Source organism: Dryobates pubescens, chromosome 18 (assembly GCF_014839835.1).
Source record: "Dryobates pubescens isolate bDryPub1 chromosome 18, bDryPub1.pri, whole genome shotgun sequence".
NCBI classification, from domain to species: domain Eukaryota; kingdom Metazoa; phylum Chordata; class Aves; order Piciformes; family Picidae; genus Dryobates; species Dryobates pubescens.
In genome coordinates, this window is record NC_071629.1 from 20879969 (window position 1) to 20901263 (window position 21295).

Here is a 21295-nt window from a genome sequence, read left to right on the forward strand (position 1 = left end):
GGCAGCAGCTGCTTGCCAAGGGCCACCGCTCCATTGCCCTGCATGCCGTGGTTGTGGCCCTGCTCTGCTTCAGAGCTGTTTTCTGGTGCTGCGCTGCTTCAGGGCATGGGAGGAGTCCTGTAGGTGGATGCTGAGAGCTGATCTGAAGGGGTGACCTCATTGCTGTTGATAGAGATGTGCAGGGTGAGTGCCCAGAGGCTGGAGCCAGGCTCTGCTGGGTGCTGCCCAATGCCAGCACAAGGGGCAGTGGTGGAAGCTGAGGCAGAGGAAGTGCCATGGGCACAGGAGGAAACATTTTGTCCCTGTGAGGGTGCCAGAGCCCTGGAGCAGGCTGCTCAGGGGGGTTGTGGAGTCTCCTCCTCTGGAGATATTCAAAACCTACCTGGGTGCATTCCTCTGTGATCTGTTCTAGGTGACTCTGCTCTGGCAGGGGGGGGTGGATTGGATGAGCTTTGGAGGTCACTTCCAGCCCCTGGCATGCTGTGATTCTGGGGTTCTGTGAAGGCTGGACATGGCATTTCTCCAAATGCTCAGTGCCTGTTGCTTTGCCCCAGGTGGGGACACGTTCTCAGGCATGTGGAGGTGCTAAGGGCAACCCTTCTCATGGGTAAACTGGAGCCCTCAGTGTCTTCTGCTGACTTTCCATTGGTGTCTCTTACTGTGGCAGAAGAAAGCTGCAGGAAAGGCAGCTCAGAGCCCTAACTTTCCTGGTTTCTAACACTGGGTAACACAGTGCAGCCTCCAATTAGCACTGAGTAGCTGGAGCTCCTCTGCTCCAGACAGAGCTAATTGTTGGTCCCAAGCCAAGAGCACATAGTGCTGACATGACTGAGAAGTATCTACCATAATTAGACTGCTTGGTCATTCATTTTTGAGTGTCTGACTTGCATTTTGCAGCCTAATTTCTTAATGATCCCCCAAATGAGGTCTGGGCAATCTTGATTTACTCTCAGTAAGTGTCCTCCTCGCTTGGCTTTTGTGTGTGTGTCCCCAAGAGGCACTCTGTGAATCTGGCACAAGGGGGATCAAAGACCAATTCATTCATAGGAAGGTTTAGGTTGGAAAGGACCTTCAAGATCATCCAGTTCCAACCCCCCTGCCAGGGGCAGGGACCCCTCCCACCAGCCCAGGTTGCTCCAAGGCCTCATCCAAGCTGGCCTTGAACACCCCTCCAGGGAGGGATCATCTACAACCCCCCCTGGGCAAACCTATTCCAGTGTCTCCCCACCCTCCCTGGGAAGGATGAACATGTTAAAGCATTGAAATGTAAAAGGATTTCACTTCATGGGGGTAGGTGGGAAGGTAGCTTGTGTCCAGTAGCACAGATAGGTACAAATTGCAGCTGTGGTGAAATCCATTGAGCTTTTAGTGATCATCAGTGAACTGGAGTTGCTGTTAGAACCACTGTTTTAGGCATCCCAGGGCATCTGGGACCACTTCTGAAATGCTTTCATAGAATCAATAAGGTTGGAAGAGAATTATATAGAATCAATAAGGTTGGAAAAGACCTCAGAGATCATCAAGTCCAACCTGTCACCCAACACCTCCTGACAGCTAAACCATGGCTCCAAGTGCCACAGCCAATGTCTTTTTGAACAGCTCCAGGGACAGGGACTCCACCACCTCACAGAAGCACAGAATCACCAGGGTTGGAAGAGACCTCAAAGATCATCAAGTCCAACCTGGCACCACAGACCTCATGACTAGACCCCTGGGCAGCACATTCCAAAGGCAAATTACTCTTTCTGGGAAGAACTTTCTCCTCACCTCCAGCTTAAAATTCCCCTGGCACAGCTTGAGACTGTGTCCTCTTGTTCTGGTGCTGCTTGCCTGGGAGAGAAGACCAACCCCCACCTGGCTACAACCTCCCTGCAGGGAGTTGCAGAGAGCAAGAAGGTCTCCCCTGAGCCTCCTCTTCTGCAGGCTAAGCAACCCCAGCTCCCTCAGCCTCTCCTCACAGGGCTGTGCTCAAGGCCTCTCCCCAGCCTCGTTGCCCTTCTCTGGACACCTTCAAGTCTCTCAATGTCCTTCTTAAACTGAGGAGCTCAGAACTGGACACAGGACTCAAGGTGTGGCCTAACCAGTGCTGAGCACAGGGCACAATGACTTCCCTGCTCCTGCTGGCCACACTCTTCCTGATCCAGGCCAGGATGCCATTGGCCTTCTTGGCCCCCTGGGCACACTGCAGGCTCCTGTTCAGCTGCTGTCCACCAGAATGGGACCCCCAGGTCCCATTCTGCCTGGCTGCTCTCAGCCACTCTGTCCCCAGCCTGTAGCTCTGCCTGGGGTTGTTGTGGCCAAAGTGCAGCCCCTGGCACTTGGACTTGTTGAATGCCATCCTGTTGGCCTCTGCCCATCTGTCCAGCCTGGCAACCCTTTCAGAGGGTTGCTAGAAAAAGCAACCTCACTATCAGTTGATTTGACTTTGGCAAGCAGGGTAAGAGGCTTCCCCATCCAGCACAAAAGAATGGGAGGTGTGGGACTTGTAATCACCACAGGCAGGCAGGCATGCAGCATGGAGATGACACTGAAATCATGAAGTGCATTTAGGGTAGAATATTCCCAACCTGATTCCCCCACCAAGAGCTTTAAGGGTGGAGATAGAGAACTCCCAAACAAACTCCCAAGTGCTAGAGGAGCTTGGAAAGGGAATTGTTTTGACACCAGCAAAGGAGGTGTTGCTGAAGCTGTAGTTATCACTTTTCTGCTGTTGCTGTTTCCCCTTGTGTCAAAGAGCTGTAGTCATCTATTGGAACTGGAGCAGAGATTCAAAGTTGGTGGTGCTTGGACACTTTGGTTTGTTAAAGTGCTAGCTAGTAAGGCAGGCTCAGAGAGGAGTGCCCAGGTGTTCTCTGTGACAGGTAGGCAGGATCTGAAAACCCTGGGTGAGCCTCATCCAGGTGAGGAGAGGCTGAGATTCACTGGGTTTGTTCAGCCCTGAGGCTCAGGGGAGACCTCCTCACCATGGAGCAGCACATGAAGGGTGGCTGCCAGGAGGATGGAGACTCCCTTTGTACAAGGAGTGCCATGGAACAGACAAGGGGGGATGGGGACAAGGTACTGCTGGGCACATTCCCATTGCACTCCAGGAGAAAATGTTTGCCATGAGCACAGTCAGACACTGGAATCATCTCCCAAGGGCAGCAGTGGAGTGCCCTGCACTGGGCAGCTTGAGACTCAGCTTGCCAGGGTGCTGAGCCAGCTCATGGCAACTGCACTGTCACCTGGAGAGGTTGGAGCAGAGGATCCCTGGGGTCCCTTCCAAGCTGGCAGTCTGTGACTTAGTGTGATTCTCTCCTTTAAATATCTTACCAAGCTAAATGGAGCTGCATCCCTTGGTGCTGTGCCCCTGAAGGTGTCTGATGCTGGGCACTCTTCTCTGAGACAGAAAGAATCACAGAATCACCCAGGTTGGAAAAGATCTCTAAGATAGTCAAGTCCAACCTCCTGCCCAACCCCTCCATGACCACTAGACCATGTCCTGCAGTGCCACATGGGCTCATTTCTTGAGCACCTCCAGGGATGGTGATTCCACCACTTAGAATTGTCAGGGTTGGAAGGGACCTCAAGGCTCAGCCAGTTCCAACCCCCCTGCCATGGCCAGGGACACCTCACACTACAGCAGGTTGCTCACAGCCACATCCAGCCTGGCTGCAAACACCTCCAGGCAGGAGGCTTCCACCACCTCCCTGGGAAACCTGTGCCAGGCTCTCACCACCCTCCTGGGGAACAACTTCTTCCTCACATCCAATCTCAATCTACCCATTTCTAGTTTTTTTCTATCCCCCCCCCCCAGTCCTATCACTCCCTGACACCCTCAAAAGTCCCTCCCCAGCTTTCTTGGAGCCCCCTTCAGATCCTGGAAGGCCACAATTAGGTCTGTTCAGAGCCTTCTCTTCTCCAGCCTGCACAACCCCAACTCCCTCAGTCTGTGCTCACAGCAGAGCAGCTCCAGCCCTCTGCTCATCCTCATGGCCCTTCTCTGGACACCTTCCAGCCCCTCCAGATCCTTCCTGGCACAGAGGCTCCAGAACTGGCCCCAGAGCTCCAGCTGTGGTCTCAGCAGAGTGGAGCAGAGGGGGAGAATCCCCTCCCTCAACCTTCTGGCTGTGTCCCCTTCCCTGTGCCTCAGCTGTGCTGCTTCCTGCAGCCCAGGCCATGGAGCTCTCTGTAATTCACCAGCAGTGAACAGTCCTGTGCAGTAAATTAACTCTGGCAGAGTTATCTGTTGGTCAAGGTCTCTCTGTAATGCCAGGCAAAACAAACAGACCCTGTGGTGCAACAGGAAAGCAGATTTAGGAGGAGAGGTTCTTGGGAATTACATAGATGTACAGAGAAATATATCTTCTTTTAACACAGTTTTTATGTGTCTGAAAGGAGAGCTACTAACATTTCTAGGCTAGGGAGTAAGGTGGAGAGGTTCAGCAGCTGGGCAAATTTGGGCCAAGGGCAGTTGTATGAGATTCAGTAAGGCCAAGTGCTGGGGGTCACAACAACCCCAAGAATGCTCCAGGCTTGGGGCAGTGTGGCTGGAAACTGCCCAGCAGTTTAGTTGGCAGCAGCTGAAGATGAGCCAGGGGGTGCCCAGGTGGGCAAGAAGGCCACCAGCAGCCTGGCCTGGATCAGCAATGGTGTGGCCAGCAGGAGCAGGGCAGGGATTTGCCCTCTGTGCTCAGCACTGGTGAGGCCACAGCTTGAGTCCTGGGTTCAGTTTTGGGGCACCCACTCCAAGAAGGACATTGAGGGGCTGGAGCCAGTCCAGAGAAGGGCAACAAAGCTGGGGAAGGGTCTGGAGAACAGGGCTGGGGAGGAGCAGCTGAGGGAGCTGGGGATGTTTAGTGTGGAGAAGAGGAGGCTGAGGGGAAACCTCATTGCTCTCTGCAGCTCCCTGAAAGGAGGTTGGAGACAGGTTAGGGTTGGTCTCTTCTCCCTGGATATCAGATAATAGGAGAGAAATGGCCTGGAATTGTGCCAGGGGAGGTTTAGGTTGGAGATTGGGAAAGATGTTTTTGGTGCAAGAGTGGTCAGGGGTTGGCACAGGCTGCCCAGGGAGGTGGTGGAGTCCCCATGCCTGCAGCTGTTCAAGAAATGTGTGGCCATGGCACTGGGGGACATGGGTTAGTGGGCATGGTGGTGTTGGACTGATGGTTAGGCTTGATCTTAGAAGTCTTTTCCAGCCTTAATGACTCAATGATTCTAAATGAGAGCAGAAGATCTTGCACAATGCAGGCAGAGCAGCAACTGCTGGTGTTAGTCATGGGCAGGCTTTGTTTTGCACCACACCAAACCTGCTTCTGTTTCTCTAGACACACTTTGCTGCTCTGGCAGGTGGGATGGCTCTTCAGTAAGGGCATGGGTCACAGCCTGTCAAGAAGTTGCTTTCTGTCCAGGGGGCTGGCAAGACCTTTGCAAGCTCTGGAAGTGAGTTTCTGAACCTTGGTAGTGGATGGAAGTTGGTGGTGGCTTCCTGGGTGTGAGCAGGTAGGGGAAGAGCCTTCACTTCTCCCTCCATCTGCTTCCCCATGATGAGGGAGGAGGTTTGGCAGCAGGGTGTGAGATGGGAGAGAAGGCAGCAGCTTACATGTAGGCTGTGGCTTTTAAAATACCATCTGATTTGGGAGGATGAGTTTCCCATCCTGGCTGCTTTGTTTGGATCATATCTTCAGTGTTGACAAAGATTTGCACAGTTTGCCCAAGCTTGAACCCCTTTGGCGTCAGCCCACCTGCCTGTGATGGTGCTGTGCAAAGCTGGAGCTGAGGGATTGCCAAGGGCATCCTGGCCTGCATCAGGAACAGTGTGGCCAGCAGGAGCAGGGAAGTCCTTGTGCCCTGTGCTCAGCACTGCTCAGGCCACACCTTGAGTCCTGTGTCCAGTTCTGGGCTCCTCAGTTTAAGAAGGACATTGAGACACTTGAAGGTGTCCAGAGAAGGGCAACGAGGCTGGGGAGAGGCTTTGAGCACAGCCCTGTGAGGAGAGGCTGAGGGAGCTGGGGTTGCTTAGCCTGCAGAAGAGGAGGCTCAGGGGAGACCTCCTTGCTCTCTCCAACTCCCTGAAGGGAGGTTGTAGCCAGGTGGGGGTTGGTCTCTTCTCTCAGGCAAGCAGCACCAGAACAAGAGGACACAGTCTCAAGCTGTCCCAGGGGAGGTTTAGGCTGGATGTTAGGAAGAAGTTCTTCCCAGCAAGAGAGATTGGCCATTGGGATGTGCTGCCCAGGGAGGTGGTGGAGTCACCACCACTGGAGGGTTTAGGAAGAGCCTGGATGAGGCACTTGGTGCCATGGTTTAGTTGATCAGATGGTGTTGGGTGATAGGTTGGACTTGATGATCTCTGAGGTCTTTTCCAACCTGGTCTATTCTATTCTATTCTATTCTATTCTATTCTATTCTATTCTATTCTATTCTATTCTATTCTATTCTATTCTACTCTATTCTATTCTACTCTATTCTATTCTACTCTATTCTATTGTATTCTATTCTATCCCATCCCATCCCATCCCATCCCATCCCATCCTATCCCATCCCATCCCATCCCATCCCATGCCAGTGCTCACAGGAAGGGGGTTTCTCCTTGGCACCCCCTGCCTCCCAAGCTGGCCTCTTTGCCTTTGCACAGAGAATCCTTTCAACTGAGAATGTTTTTGTTTTTTCTTTGCTTTTCAGGGGACCACTTGAAAGTCTGCTCACAGGGCTACACATGCTGCTCTCAAGAGATGGAGGAGAAGTACAGTCAGCAGAGTAAACATGACTTCAGGAATGCTGTCGTGGAGCTCAGCAATCACCTACAAACCATGTTTAGTTCCCGGTATAAGAAGTTTGATGGTAAGTGCAGAGGCCTTGAACTCGCTGTCCTTGGGGTAAAAAGTGGGGAAAAAAAATAATCTCTCACCCTCTTGAACAGTCACCAGTGGTGTCACACCCCCAGGGGTCAGTGTTGGCCCCCATCCTGTTCAATATCCTAATTGATGCTCTGGGTGAAGGCATTGGGTCCGTCATCAGTAAGTTTGCAGATGACACCAAGCTGGGGGCAGGAGTTGATCTGTTAGAGTGTAGAAGAGCTCTGCAGAGGGACCTTGCCAGGCTGGACAGATGGGCAGAGGCCAAGGGCATGAGACTGAACACATCCAAGTGGCAGGTGCTGCACTTTGGCCAGTGCAGCCCCATGCAGAGCTACAGGCTGGGGTCAGAGTGGCTGGAGAGCAGCCAGGCAGAGAGGGACCTGGGGGTACTGGTTGACAGCCACCTAAACATGAGCCAGCAGTGTGCCCAGGGGGCCAAGAAGGCCAATGGCATCCTGGCCTGCATCAGGAGCAGTGTGGCCAGCAGGAGCAGGGAGGTCATTCTGCCCCTGTACACTGCACTGGTTAGGCCACACCTTGAGTCCTGGGTCCAGTTCTGGGCTCCTCAATTTAAGAAGAACATTGAGCTGCTGGAAGGTGTCCAGAGAAGGGCAACAAAGCTGGGGAGGGGTCTGGAGCACAGCCCTGTGAGGAGAGGCTGAGGGAGCTGGGGTTGCTTAGCCTGGAGAAGAGGAGGCTCAGGGGAGACCTTCTTGCTCTCTCCAACTCCCTGAAGGGAGATTGTAGCCAGGTGGGGGCTGGTCTCCTTTCCCAGGCACCCAGCACCAGAACAAGAGGTCACAGTCTCCAGCTGTGCCAGGGGAAGTTTAGGCTGGAGGTTAGAAAGAAATGCTTCCCAGCAAGAGAGATTGGCCATTGGGTTGTGCTGCCTGGGGATGTTGTGGAGTCCCTGTTCCTGGAAGTGTTTAAAAAGGGCCTGGATGAGGCACTTAGTGGCATGGTTGAGTTGATTGGATGGTGCTGGGTGATAGGTTGGAGTTGATGATCTCTGAGGTCTTTCCCAACCTGGTTAATTCTGTGAGTCTCTGGGCAGTTGTTGTGCTCTGCCTCCCCCTTCACTGGGGAAGGTCATGACTCAACGGCTCAGAGGGCAGAGCATGACTTGTTTTGCAATCCCCATGAGAAATATTTGCTGATTATGGCTGCTGGTTTCTCAAAGAGAGAGATTTTGCTGTGTGATTATGCCTTTGAAAAGCCTTTCTGCTCTCAGGGTGAGCTGGCAGTTAGTTGTGCTGGTACATCCCTGTCCCTGCAACCTGCACCGCCTCACAGCCCTGCTCCACAGGCGTGCTGGGGAGAGCCAGCAGGGGTTTGGAGCCACCTCACTCAGCTGAACACAGCCCTGGGTTTGTGTGGAGGCCAAGGGTTCAAGTGTGAGGCAGAGTCAGAAACAAACTGAGGAAGGTCTGGGCTGGGTTCCCATCGCTGGAGCGAGGCTGCTGGCTGATAAGCAAACGATTGGTCTCGACCTTGCCCTGGCATCCCCGGCCCTGGCCTGTCAGACTGGATCTCCAGAGGGCTTGTCTGGCTCATCAGGGAGAAACTCCCTCTGGAGGCAGCTGGCACACACCTTGCCAGCACTGCCCACCTTCCATGCACGTGGAAATAGCTGAAGCTGGGTTGCTGAGGCTGCTGTTCTGCTCGTGTTTCATGGAGCCATAGAATGGTTTGGGTTGAAAGGGATCTTTAAAGAGCATCCAGTTCATGGGCAGGGACACCTGCCACCAGCCCAGGCGGCTCAAGGCCTCCTCTAATCTGGCCTTGAACATCTCCAGAGAGGGAACATCCACAGCCTGCCTGGGCAAACAGTTCCAGTGTCTCACTAAAGAATGTCTTCCTAATCTCCAGACTAAACCTGCCCTCCTCAGGCTTCAATCTGTTGCCCCTTATCCTAGCACTGCCAAAAGTCCCTCTCCAGCTTTCTTGTAGCCCCCTTCAGATACTGGAAGGCTGTTCTAAGGTCTCCCAGGAGTCTTCTCCTGGCTGAACAGTTCCAACTCTCTCAGCCTGGTGCTCCAGCCCTCTGATCATCTTCGTGGCCTCCTCTGGAGGGTGCTTCCCCTGCACAGCTCCTCTGGACCTTTTTCCTCCCTTGTTTGTCCATTGGTTCCAAATAGATTTTTCTACTGATACCCCAAAGGTTGTGCCTTGACCTTCCTGGAGACCTTTCTGGGAACCTTCTCTGCAGGACTGCAGCAGGTAGCAACCCCTTTCTTTCCAAAGGGATTGGCCCATGGGTGAGAGAAAAAAGTCCCTGGGTCTGAAATTGCAGTGAGTCAAAGTGGAATTACATAATCACCTTGATAGCATCTCAATCTGCTGGCTAAATATTTCCCTCTTCACCTCTGCTGTCTCTACCTGCTGGTACACTAAAGGGGTGAGAGAGAGGGAGAGAGAGAGAGAAGCAAAGTGTCTAGACTTGCAAGCTTATTAAATGCAGAACAAGCCACTTAATGAAATCCAGCCCTGAGATAAGCCCTTTCAAAGAGAGCAGAGGAGCAGCATCTGCTTCACCTTAAATGAACGAGGAGGCTTTGGGGGAGTGCTGCACTGAGAGCAAAGAGCAGGCAGGGCTGCCTGCATTAGCATCCCTGACGTGCTGCAGACGTAGTGCTGGGTGTGCCTGCCTGGTTGTGGGGTGAGAGATGGCTCCAGGGCCTGGTGACAGCAGGGGGGATATTAAACTAAGCTGGGCTGGGTCCCTTTGAAAGCAGAAGGCTTCAATCAAGGTGAGCTTTGACAGGGAGCCCTGTGCCAGCTCTCTGGTTTGTGCTGCCTGGTTTCCCTGGCAGGCTGCTTTGTGCCAGGCTCGCCCTGAGCTTAGCCTTGGCAGCCCTTGGCAGGCAAAGCTGGAAGAGGATGGTGGCATCCTGTTCCTGGATGTGCTGTGCCCAGCCTGTCCCTGCAGGGTGTTTTCTCTGCTCTGTAGGAAGCTAATGAAGGAGAATTAACAACCTCCTCAGCTTGTCCCAAAGCCTAATGGTCCTCCTTGTCTTTGAGCATCTGCTGGTACCAGATTTGCTTCATTCGCTGCAGACAAAGCTGATTTAGGGATTTCTTATTCTATCCTGTCCTATCCTATCCTATCCTATCCTATCCTATCCTATCCTATCCTATCCTATCCTATCCTATCCTATCCTATTCCATCCTATTCATTTTACCTGGTGTGGAAGCAGAGATGAACTGATCACCATCTTCCATCATGATTGCCTCTCTCCCTCCTCCAGCCCAGCCATCTGGAGGCTGAAGGTATACCCCTTTCTCTTGCTGGTGGCTGGGGCAAGTTGAGGAGTTTCCCTGCTGAGTTCCTCAGACTCTGGATTGCTGTGGTAGTTTTGTTTGTTTAAGAGCCTGCTGCTAAGTGTTTGCCTGCTTGTGCTGTGGTGGTTGCTTCCTTCCTTCAGTCCTGGTGCTTGGTCACCAGGTCAGTTCTGCCTTGCACCTTCGAGTTCTTGTCCAGTGTAATTCTTCCTACTCTTGCTGTAATGTGCCCAAAGTACAACAAGGAGGGGACAATCAATACCCATATAGTTGTCCTGACCTCTAGGGATAAGGTTGGGTGGAAAACAGATGCTTTTGAGAGCTCTTCCTCTTCATGAGCCCGTGCTCATTTGCAGCTCTTAAGGGCTGCCTCATGGCTGGTGGCTAAACCCATTCCAAGGAAACTAAAACTGGCACTGAAGAGCTCTGCAGCTTCCTCTGCTTAAGGAGAGATCACAGAATCACAGCATCATAGAATTGTCAGGGTTGGAAGGGACCTCAAGGCTCAGCCAGTTCCAACCCCCCTGCCATGGCCAGGGACACCTCACACTACAGCAGGTTGCTCACAGCCACATCCAGCCTGGCTGCAAACACCTCCAGGCAGGAGGCTTCCACCACCTCCCTGGGCAGCCTGTGCCAGTCTCTCACCACCCTCATGGGGAACAACTTCTTCCTAACATCCAATCTGAGTCTACCCACTTCTAGTTTTGCTCCATATCACTCCCTAACACCCTCAAAAGTCCCTCCCCAGCTTTCTTGGAGCCCCCTTCAGATACTGGAAGGCCACAATTAGGTCTGTTCAGAGCCTTCTCTTCTCCAGCCTGCACAACCCCAACTCCCTCAGTCTGTCCTCACAGCAGAGCAGCTCCAGCCCTCTGCTCCTCCTCGTGGCCCTTCTCTGGACACCTTCCAGCCCCTCCAGATCCTTCCTGGCACAGAGGCTCCAGAACTGGCCCCAGAGCTGCAGCTGTGGTCTGAGCAGAGTGGAGCAGCGGGGCAGAATCCCCTCCCTGGCCCTGCTGGCTCTGCTTCTCTTGCTGCAGCTGTGGAGAGGGACAGAGCACACAATTGTAGAATCATAGTGTCATTGAAGTTGGAAAAGGCCTCTAGGATCATCAAGTCTGACCTCTTCTGCCTGTCACCTCCATGACTGCTAGACCATGTCCTGAAGTGCCTTATCTGCTGGTTTCTTGAACACCTCCAGGGATGGGGACTCCACCACCTCCCTGGGCAGCCTGTGCCCATCCCTGACCACTCTTGCAGCAACTTGAGGCCATTTCCTCATGTCCTGCTGTTAGTGATTTTGGAGAAGAGGCCAACACCAGCCTCACTCCCACTTCCTTTCAGGTAGCTGTAGACAGCAATAAGGTTCCCTCTCAGCCTCCTCTTCTCCAGGCTAAACAATCACAGCTCTCTCAGGCTCTCATTATAAGACCTCTTCTCCATGACCTCCTAAGATATTGCAGAGGCTGAAGTCACCTGTGTAGTCTCCTGGCAAGTGGGACAGACACTCCTCTTGCAGGGTGACACATCCTCATGCTGGAAAAGGCTGCTCCAGGATGGCAGCAAACTGTCACCTCCAGCCCTTTGAAAATCTTTGTGGTGGTTCTCTGGCTGCTAATCAGAGAATCAGCCAGGTTGGAAAAGACCTGAGAGATCTCCAAGTCCAACCTATCATCCAACACCTCCTGACAACTAAACCATGGCTCCAAGTGCCACATCCAATCCCCTCTTGAACACTTCCAGGGATAGGGACTCCATCACCTCCCTGGGCAGCACATTCCAATGGCTAACAACTCTCTCTGTGAAGAACTTTCTCCTCACCTTCAGCCTAAACTTCCCCTGGTACAGCTTGAGACTGTGTCCTCTTGTTCTGGTGCTGGTTGCCTGGGAGAAGAGACCAAACCCCAACTGGCTACAGCCTCCTTGAATGTCTCAGCCTTGGTATTCAGGTCTGAGAAGAGAGGCAAACCCTTGCTGCCTCTCTTCTGTGCTTGACCTTTGCAGCAGTTGCTGCTTCAGAAGGACAGTGGAAGGGCTGGCATGTCCTTTGTGGGGTTGCTGTGATGCCCCTTGGCTTTTGGAGCCTTTGCCTCAGCTGTTGCTGGAGTCCTGTGTGCTGTTGGAACTGTTGCCAGAATTGCTCTGATCTGCCACCAAAGCCTTGCAGAAATGGATTAGCTCCTCTTAATCGAGCCCATGGAACAAGCTGCTGATTATCCATCCCCAAAGGGCTGACCAGAAGACATTTCAGCTCCTAGCAGGGAATGTGGCAGTCTTTCTGTGCCAGCCCAGTTAGCATACTTGGAGAAAATTGGAGCTTTAGAGTCCTGTGTCTTCCCACAGAAAAATCACAGAATTAACCAGGTTGGAAAAGGCCTCAGAGATCACCAACTCCAACCTGTCACTCAGCACCATCTGATCAACTAAACCATGGCTCCAAGTGCCTCATCCAGGCTCTTCCTAAACACCTCCAGTGATGCTGACTCCACCACCTCCCTGGGCAGCACATTCCAGTGGCCAATCTCTCTTTCTGGAAAGAATTGCTTTCTAACATCCATCCCCTGGCACAACTTGAGACTGTGTCCTCTTGTTCTGGTGCTGGCTGCCTGAGAGAGGAGACCAACCCCCACCTGGCTACAACCTCGCTTCAGGGAGTCGGAGAGAGCAAGAAGGTCTCCCCTGAGCCTCCTCTTCTCCAGGCTAAGCAACCCCAGCTCCCTCAGCCCCTCCTCACAGGGCTGTGCTCCAGACCCCTCCCCAGCTTGCTTGCCCTTGAACATATATATAACACAGACTCACTGAACATTAGGGGTTGGAAGGGACCTCGAAAGATCATCTAGTCCAACCCCTCTGCCAGAGCATCCTGTCTAAGTAACTGCTTGCATGGCAGCCCTGTGTGCTCCTGGGAGTCTCTCCTGTTCTAGTTGAGACCACCAGCATGGATTTATTTTTCACACACACATACATATATATTTTCTGTATAAAATGAAAAATCCTTGGGGAATTGTCAGCCCTAGAATGGAACCTGGCCTTGAACACCTCCAGGGAGGGGGCATCTACAGCCTCCCTGGGCATCCTCTGCCAGTGTCTCCCCACCCTCACTAGCAAGAATTTCTTCCCATTCTCCAGTCTCAGTCTCCCCTCTTCCAGCTCAAAGCCATTGTCCCTTCTCCTGTCACTCCCAACTCTTGTCAAAAGTCCCTCCCCAGCTCTCCTGTAGTCCTCTAAGGTCTCCCCACAGCCTTCTTTTCTTCATGCTGAACAGCCCCAACTCCCTCAGCCTGTCCCCACAGGGGAGGTTCTCCAGCCCTTTGATCGTCTTTGTCTCCTCCTCTGGACCCTCTCCAACAGTTCCATGTCCTTGGGAGTCTGACAGTTGGATGTTCTTAGAGGTGAAGATTTGCCTTTGTTTTTCCCCTGGCATACCTGATCTCAGATACATTTGTGGGGCTTCACTGGGCAATTAGTGGGTGTGAATGAGAGAGTTGGGGCTGTTCAGTCTGGAGAAGAGAAGGCTCTGAGGAAACCTTATTGTGGTGTTCCAGTATCTGAAAGGGGCTCCAAGAAAGCTGGGGAGGGACTTTTGAGGGTGTCAGGGAGTGATAGGACTGGGGGGAATGGAGCAAAACTAGAAATGGGGAGATTGAGATTGGATGTTAGGCAGAAGTTGTTCCCCAGGAGGGTGGTGAGAGCCTGGCACAGATTGCCCAGGGAGGTGGTGGAAGCCTCCTGCCTGGAGGTGTTTGCAGCCAGGCTGGATGTGGCTGTGAGCAACCTGCTGTAGTGTGAGGTGTCCCTGGCCATGGCAGGGGGGTTGGAACTGGCTGAGCCTTGAGGTCCCTTCCAACCCTGACAATTCTATGATCCTGTGATCTCTCCTTAAGCAGAGGAAGCTGCAGAGCTCTTCAGCGCCAGCTTTTAGTTTCCTTGGAATGGGTTTCACCACCAGCCATGAGGCAGCCCTTAAGAGCTGCAGATGAGCATGGGCTCATGAGGAGGAGGAGCTCTCCAAAGGATCTCTTATCTACCCAACCTTATCCCTAGAGGCCAGGACAATGACATGGGTCTTGATTCTCCCTCCTTGACCCTAGCAATTCTGTCATTCTATGACAGTGAGAACAGCAGGGAAGCCACCAACCTGTGGGACTGTGATCACCTCTTGTGCACAGAGGAAGCTACAGCAGCCAGGGCTTCACATCTGCACCACACCACCACAACCTCAGAGGGTAGAAAGAGGGCTCAGAGGGTAGAGAGGCTCTGCAGAGGGACCTCGACCGACTGGACAGATGGCAGGAGATTGAACACATCCAAGTGCCAGGTGCTGCACTTTGGCCACAACAACCCCAGGCAGTGCTACAGGCTGGGGTCAGAGTGGCTGAGAGCTGCCAAACAGAGAGGGACCTGGGGGTGCTGATTGACAGCCACCTAAACATGAGCCAGCAGTGTGCCCAGGTGGCCAAGAAGGCCAAGGGCATCCTGGCCTGCATTAGGAACAGTGTGGCCAGCAGGAGCAGGGAAGTCATTGTGCCCTGTGCTCAGCACTGGTTAGGCCACACCTTGAGTCCTGTGTCCAGTTCTGGGCCCCTCAGTTTAAGAAGAACATTGAGAGACTTGAAGGTGTCCAGAGAAGGGCAACAAAGCTGGGGAGAGGCCTTGAGCACAGCCCTGTGAGGAGAGGCTGAGGGAGCTGGGGTTGTTCAGCCTGGAGAGGAGGAGGCTCAGGGGAGACCTCATTGCTCTCTACAACTCCCTGAAGGGAGGTTGTAGCCAGGAAGGGGTTGGTCTCTCCTCTCTAGCACCCAGCACCAGAACAAGAGGACACAGTCTCAAGCTGTGCCAGGGGAGGTTTAGACTCGAGGTGAGGAGAAAGTTCTTCCCAGAGAGTTGTTAGCCATTGGGATGTGCTGCCCAGGGAGGTGGTGGAGTCCCCATCTCTGGAGGTGTTCAAGAGGGGATTGGATGTGGCACTTGGTGCCATGGTCTAGTCATGAGGTCTGTGGTGCCAGGTTGGACTCAATGATCCTCGAGGTCTCTTCCAACCTTGGTGATACTGTGAGACTGTGAACCTCCCTTTCGTTTTGTGGGGTGCTGGTGGGGTTTGGGTTGTTTGGGGTTGGTTGGTTGGTTGGTTGTGTTGGGGTTTTTTGTGTGTGTGTGAATTTTGTTTGTTTGTTTAGGGTTTTTTCAATTTGCTTTGGTTTGAGGAATAAATCTCCTGTGCCTTGTCTCATCTTCCCCAGTTAGTGCCCTTCCTCTCCCTCTCCCCAGGGACTAATAACGTTCATAGGATTAATAGTGACATTTAGACTGCATCAGCCCTCAGCCTTGTTTATTAAACTCCCACCTTTCACCTCTTTTAGCCTCTCCAGCTGAAGTTTTCCACACTGGGGGCTGTGCTGGCCAAGCAGGGCTCTGAGGAAATTGCTCAGCTGTTTGGAGGAGCTGGAGCAGGGACAGGACACAGCCCAGAACTCTCCAGCATTTCCGCTCTTCTCTTGCTCCCTCGATAAGATGTCCTTAGCTTTTGCTTCTTAAAGACACCTCCTGAAGACAGACTGAGGGAGTTGGGGCTGTTCAGTCTGCAGAAGAGAAGGCTCTGAGGAGACCTAATTGTGGCCTTCTGGTAGCTGAAGAGGGCTCCAAGAAAGCTGGGGAGGGACTTTTGAGGGTGTCAGGGAGTGATGGCATTTAACAAGTCCAAGTGCCGGGTGCTGCACTTTGGCCACAGCAACCCCATGCAGAGCTACAGGCTGGGGTCAGAGTGGCTGAGAGCTGCCAGGCAGAGAGGGACCTGGGGGTGCTGATTGACAGCTGCCTAAACATGAGCCAGCAGTGTGCCCAGGTGGCCAAAAGGTCAATGGCATCCTGGCCTGCATTAGGAACAGTGTGGCCAGCAGGAGCAGGGAAGTCATTGTGCCCTGTGCTCAGCACTGGTTAGGCCACACCTTGAGTCCTGTGTCCAGTTCTGGGCCCCTCAGCTTAAGAAGGACATTGAGACACTTGAAGGTGTCCAGAGAAGGGCAACAAAGCTGGGGAGGGGTCTGGAGCACAGCCCTGTGAGGAGAGGCTGAGGGAGCTGGGGTTGCTTAGCCTGGAGAAGAGGAGGCTCAGGGGAGACCTCATTGCCCTCTACAACTACCTGAAAGGTGGTTGTAGACAGGAGGGGGTTGGTCTCTTCTCCCAGGCAAGCAGCACCAGAACAAGAGGACACAGTCTCAAGCTGTGCCAGGGGAGGTTTAGACTCGAGGTGAGGAGAAAAGTTCTTCACTGAGTCGTTCGTCATTGGAATGTGCTGCCCAGGGAGGTGGTGGAGTCCCCATCCCTGGATGTGTTCAAGAGGGGATTGGATGTGGCACTTGGTGCCATGGTCTAGTTGTGGGGTCTGTTGGGACAGGTTGGACTTGATGATCCTTGGGGTCTCTTCCAACCTTAGTTATACTGTGATACTGTGATAGAACTGGGGGGGGATGGAGCAAAACTAGAAGTGGGGAGATTGAGATTGGATGTGAGGAAGAAGTTGTTGCCCATGAGGGTGGTGAGAGCCTGGCACAGGTTGCCCAGGGAGGTGGTGGAAGCCTCCTGCCTGGAGGTGTTTGCAGCCAGGCTGGAGGTGGCTGTGAGCAACCTGCTGTAGTGTGAGGTGTCCCTGCCAGGGAGGTTGGAACTGGCTGATCCTTGAGTTCCCTTCCAACCCTGACAATTCTGTGCTTCTAATCTCTCAGGAGGTGTAGCTCATGTGCTAGAAGAGAAATGATTGTTCTTTTAATGTGATTTACTTTTTTGGTAGGCTGGTGAGGTGGACACAGCCCTGGCCCCAGGGGCTGCTGAGCCTCTGCACTGTGGTGCTGGGTCCACAAGTGGCTCTTTGCTCCACAGTCCCTGCGTTTCTTAAGGGCTTGGCCAAGGCTTGGCCATTTCTTCTGTCTGCTCTGGATTTTAGAGAAGGCAAGAGAGCTTCTGCAACCCATGTCTCAGCATCACAGAGTGACAGGGCTTGGAAGGGACCTGTGCAGGCCCTCTAGTCCAGCTCTCCTGCCAGAGCAGCTTTACCTAGGCTAGGTTAGGCCCTTGATGCTCAGGAGATGTGGAGGGTCCTGCCCTCTGCTCCCACCCCTGAGCTCCAGCTCACCCCCCAGCAGCCAGCCCCCTCACTCCTACATTCCTTAGTCATTCACCACACTAAAAACCATGTCCCTTGGCTGGTGTTTCTTTGTGACCAAGGAGCTGGTCCTATCCCAGCACCACACTCAGCCCCAGCAGGATGGAGCCTTCCCAGGCCTGCTTTCCTCCAGCATGCCACATCCCAGCTCACCAAGATGCAGTGAGGCCCTTCTGTAGTGTGGGACTGCTCTTGGTCTCTACCAGCATCCTGGTGGCAGGATGATGCCCATGGGCTTGACCTTGTGGGGGAAAGGATGAGTGCCAGCCCCATCTCCCAGCAGCAAAGTAGTCACCTGCCTGCATCTCCACCACTGAAAAGTCAGCCAGCCCAGCCAAGCCTCTCAAGGAGCAGCAAGGACAGAGTCCCCTCCTCTGAAAATCCTCTGACCCCTCTTCCCTGTCACTGATTTCAGTGTCAGGTACAGAATGTTGTACAGGAGTGCTGTGTGCAGGAGAGGAATGTGAGGTGGGAGGTTTGGTGTTCCCAGTGCCCAAACTGAGGGAAGGATTTGGCCCAGACAGTGCAGCCCAAGCCAGCCCCTGGGAAGCTGGTAAATGCTGAGTCCCATTTCTGATCCCCTCTCTTTTCCATTAGCATTTAAGAGATAAACAGAGCTGTACAGTGAAACCACTTTGGGACAAGGAGTGGAAAGAAACCCAAACTGGCCAGGGCTCCCCAAGACTGTGGTGCAGCCACCCCTCTGCTGTGTGGGGAGAGGGCAGAGGCTGGAGAGCAGCCCCTGTTTGTGGGCTCTCTGTTGGTGTTGGGCAGAGTAGCTGTGCATAGAATCATAGAATGGTAGGGCTTGGAAGGTCATCAAGTCCAACTCCCCTGCCTAAGCAGGATCACCTGGGGCAGGTCACACAGGAACACACCTAGCAAGGTCTTGAAAGTCTCCAGAGCAGGAGACTCCACAGCCTCTCTGGGCAGCCTGCTCCAGGGCTCCAGCACCCTCACAGCAAAGAAGTTTCTCCTGATGTTGAGGTGGAACCCCCCCTGGGTTCCAGTTTGTGTCCATAGCCCCTCATCCTATCAGGACACACAGGTGTCTGCTTCTTGACACCCACAGACATTAACAAGATCTCCTCTCAGTCTTCTCCAGGCTAAACAGCCCCAGGGCTCTCAGCCTTTCCTCATCAGATGTTCCAGTCCCTTCTTCACCCTCACAGCCTCCATTGGACTCTCTCCAGCAGTTCCCTGTCCCTCGTGATCTGGGGAGCCCAGAAGTGGACACAGTACTGCAGGTGTGGTCTCACTAGGGCAGAGGAGATGGGGAGAAGATCCTCCCTTGACCTGCTGGCCACACTCTTCTTAATGCACCCCAGGATACCACTTACCTCCTTGTCCACAGGGACACATTGGTGTCCCATGGATCTCAGAGTGCCCTTGGCCTTGTGCTCCAAGCCCACTGTGCATGAGTTACTTCAGTATCTGACCTGTGGCTGAGTGAGTGTCTAGTAGTGGGGAGCACTGGCCAAACAGCTTCCAAACCCTGCTGAAATGGGACAACAACCCTGGGAATTTCATTTCTGAGTTTGGTTTTTGTTGTTGAGGTAAACCCTGGGCTTCCAGCTGCTGTCTCCAGGTAGGAGTTAGCAGGGAGGTGTGCTGGGGACAGCAAGACACATGGCTGGCAAGTATTAATAACCAGGAATGAGGCAGAAGGGAGGAGGGAAAGCTTTTGGTGGTCTCTTCTCTCCTGCTGCAGTCAGCCTGGAAGCAAACAGTGAAAGATGAGCCCTGCAGGTGCCCAGCCTGCTGCTCCTATAGTTAGAATCTGGCAGAGCAAGGGGGCACTCTGCCCTACTGAAATAACTGCCCTTTGGGGACCTCCAGCTGGCATTTACTCTTTGATTGGAAGCTGCCTGCAAGAGCAGAGACCTGAGGCCTCACCCTGCTTGTGTGCCAGGTTCCCCCCATGTCTGTGGCACCCAGGACCATAGAGTTAGTCCTGGCTGCCAGCTCAATTCTCTCTGCAGGAGGCAGCTCTGGGTGTCGTGGCACAGCAGGAGCTGTCCTCTGCAGCTACTTGAAAGGAGGTTGGAGTGAGGTGGGGGTTGCTCTCTTCTTCCTAGGAACAAGCTATAGGACAAGAGGAAATGGCTTCAAGTTGCACCAGGGGAGGTTTAGGAGCAGTTTCACCCTCAAAAGGGTTCTCAAAGAGTGGCACAGGCTGCCCAGGGAGGTGGTTGAATCCACCACAGAGATGTGGTCCTGACAGAGATGATTTAGCACCAGAGCTGGGAAGGGACAGAGAATGGTTGGACTCAATGATCTTAAAGGTCCAACCAAAATGATTCTGTGACTTGGGTTGGGGCCTGTTCTTCCTGGGGCAGGGATGGAGTGATTTAGGAGCAGCAAGAGGGAGCAACCACCAAACACACTGCCTTCAGGAGATCCCACTTTGGGGGCTCTTGTTTTGCTTGCCCCCTCACTGCAACAGTAATGCAACAACTTGTCTGTGCCATGGAAGTGTGCTGCTGCTTTGTGTCTTTGGTTTTGTTGGCTCCTCTGCATCAGCAGATTTATAGGAGGTGACATAAACCACTGTGAGTTTTAGTCTTGCTCCTTGAGAAGGTTGCCCAGGGAGGTGGTGGAAGCCTCCTGCCTGGAGGTTTTTGCAGCCAGGCTGGAGGTGGCTGTGAGCAACCTGCTGGAGTGTGAGGTGTCCCTGGCCATGGCAGGGGGGTTGGACCTGGATGATCCTTGGGGGCCCCTCCAACCCTAACAATTCTATGATTCTGTGATTAAAGACTGTGCTCCTCCAGCCTGTACCACAAGGCAAGTTTCTTCCCAGCCTGAAAAGAGAAGGTCTGGGGCTCTCTAGCAATAATGATGGCTTACAACAGCATCAATCAGCTTGCTGCAGGCAACAGAGCAAACCAACCTGCTGAGGTGCCTCATGCCCAGGGAGATGACACTTGTGGGAAAACAACCTTGGAATAGAATAGAATAGAATAAACCAGGTTGGAAGAGACCTTCAAGATCATTGTGTCCAACCTATCATCCAACACCACCTAATCAACTAAACCATGGCACCAAGCACCCCATCCAGTCTCCTCCTAAATACCTCCAGGGATGGTGACTCCACCACCTCCCTGGGCAGCACATCCCAATGGGCAATCTCTCTCTCTATGAAGAATTTCTTCCTCACCTCCAGCCCAAACCTCCCCTGGCACAGCTTGAGACTGTGTCCTCTTGTTCTGGTGCTGCTTGCCTGGGAGAAGAGACCAACCCCCACCTGGCTACAACCTCCCTTCAGGGAGCTGGAGAGAGCAAGAAGGTCTCCCCTGAGCCTCCTCTTCTGCAGGCTAAGCAACCCCAGCTCCCTCAGCCTCTCCTCACAGGGCTGTGCTCCAGACCCCTCCCCAGCTTTCTTGCCCTTCTCTGGACACCTTCCAGCATCTCAACATCTTTCCTAACCTGAGGAGCCCAGAACTGGACACAGGACTCAAGGTGTGGCCTAACCAGTGCTGAGCACAGGGCACAATGACTTCCCTGCTCCTGCTGGCCACACTCTTCCTGATGCAGGCCAGGATGCCATTGGCCTTCTTGGCCCCCTGGGCACACTGCAGGCTCACGTTCAGCTTACCATCAACCAGTACCCCCAGGTCCCTCTCTGCCTGGCTGCTCTCCAGCCACTCTGACCCCAGCCTGTAGCTCTGCATGGGGTTGCTGTGGCCAGGCTTATCCCAGGGCAACCTGGGGGTGACTGTCGGAGGCAGGAGTGTCATTCTGGCTTTGCATAATGCAGCTTAACTACCAAGCTGAGGTATTAAATGTGTCCTTCTGACCATGGAGACATGAGATGTACATGACACTATGATGGGAGGGAGTGCTGGTCTGCTGGAGGGTAGGTAGGAAGGCTCTGCAGAGGGACCTGGCCAGGCTGCATCAATGGGCAGAGGTCAGTCGTATGAGATTCAACAAGGCCAAGTTCTGGGTCCCTCCCTTCTAACCCTGACAATTCTGTGATGCTTGTCTGACAGTGCAGAGGACCAGACCTGTGGTT

The 21295-nt window shown here is 53.4% G+C and overlaps 1 protein-coding gene across 1 annotated transcript in view; it reads left to right on the forward strand.

Moving 5' to 3' along the window:
• The window catches only part of GPC4 (glypican 4), a 125253-nt gene that overhangs the window by 48089 nt on the left and 55869 nt on the right, over positions 1-21295 (forward strand). The window contains exon 2 of the mRNA XM_054169527.1: positions 6661-6819. Coding sequence (XP_054025502.1) covers positions 6661-6819 — 159 coding nt within the window. The remainder of the gene's footprint in view (positions 1-6660; positions 6820-21295) is intronic.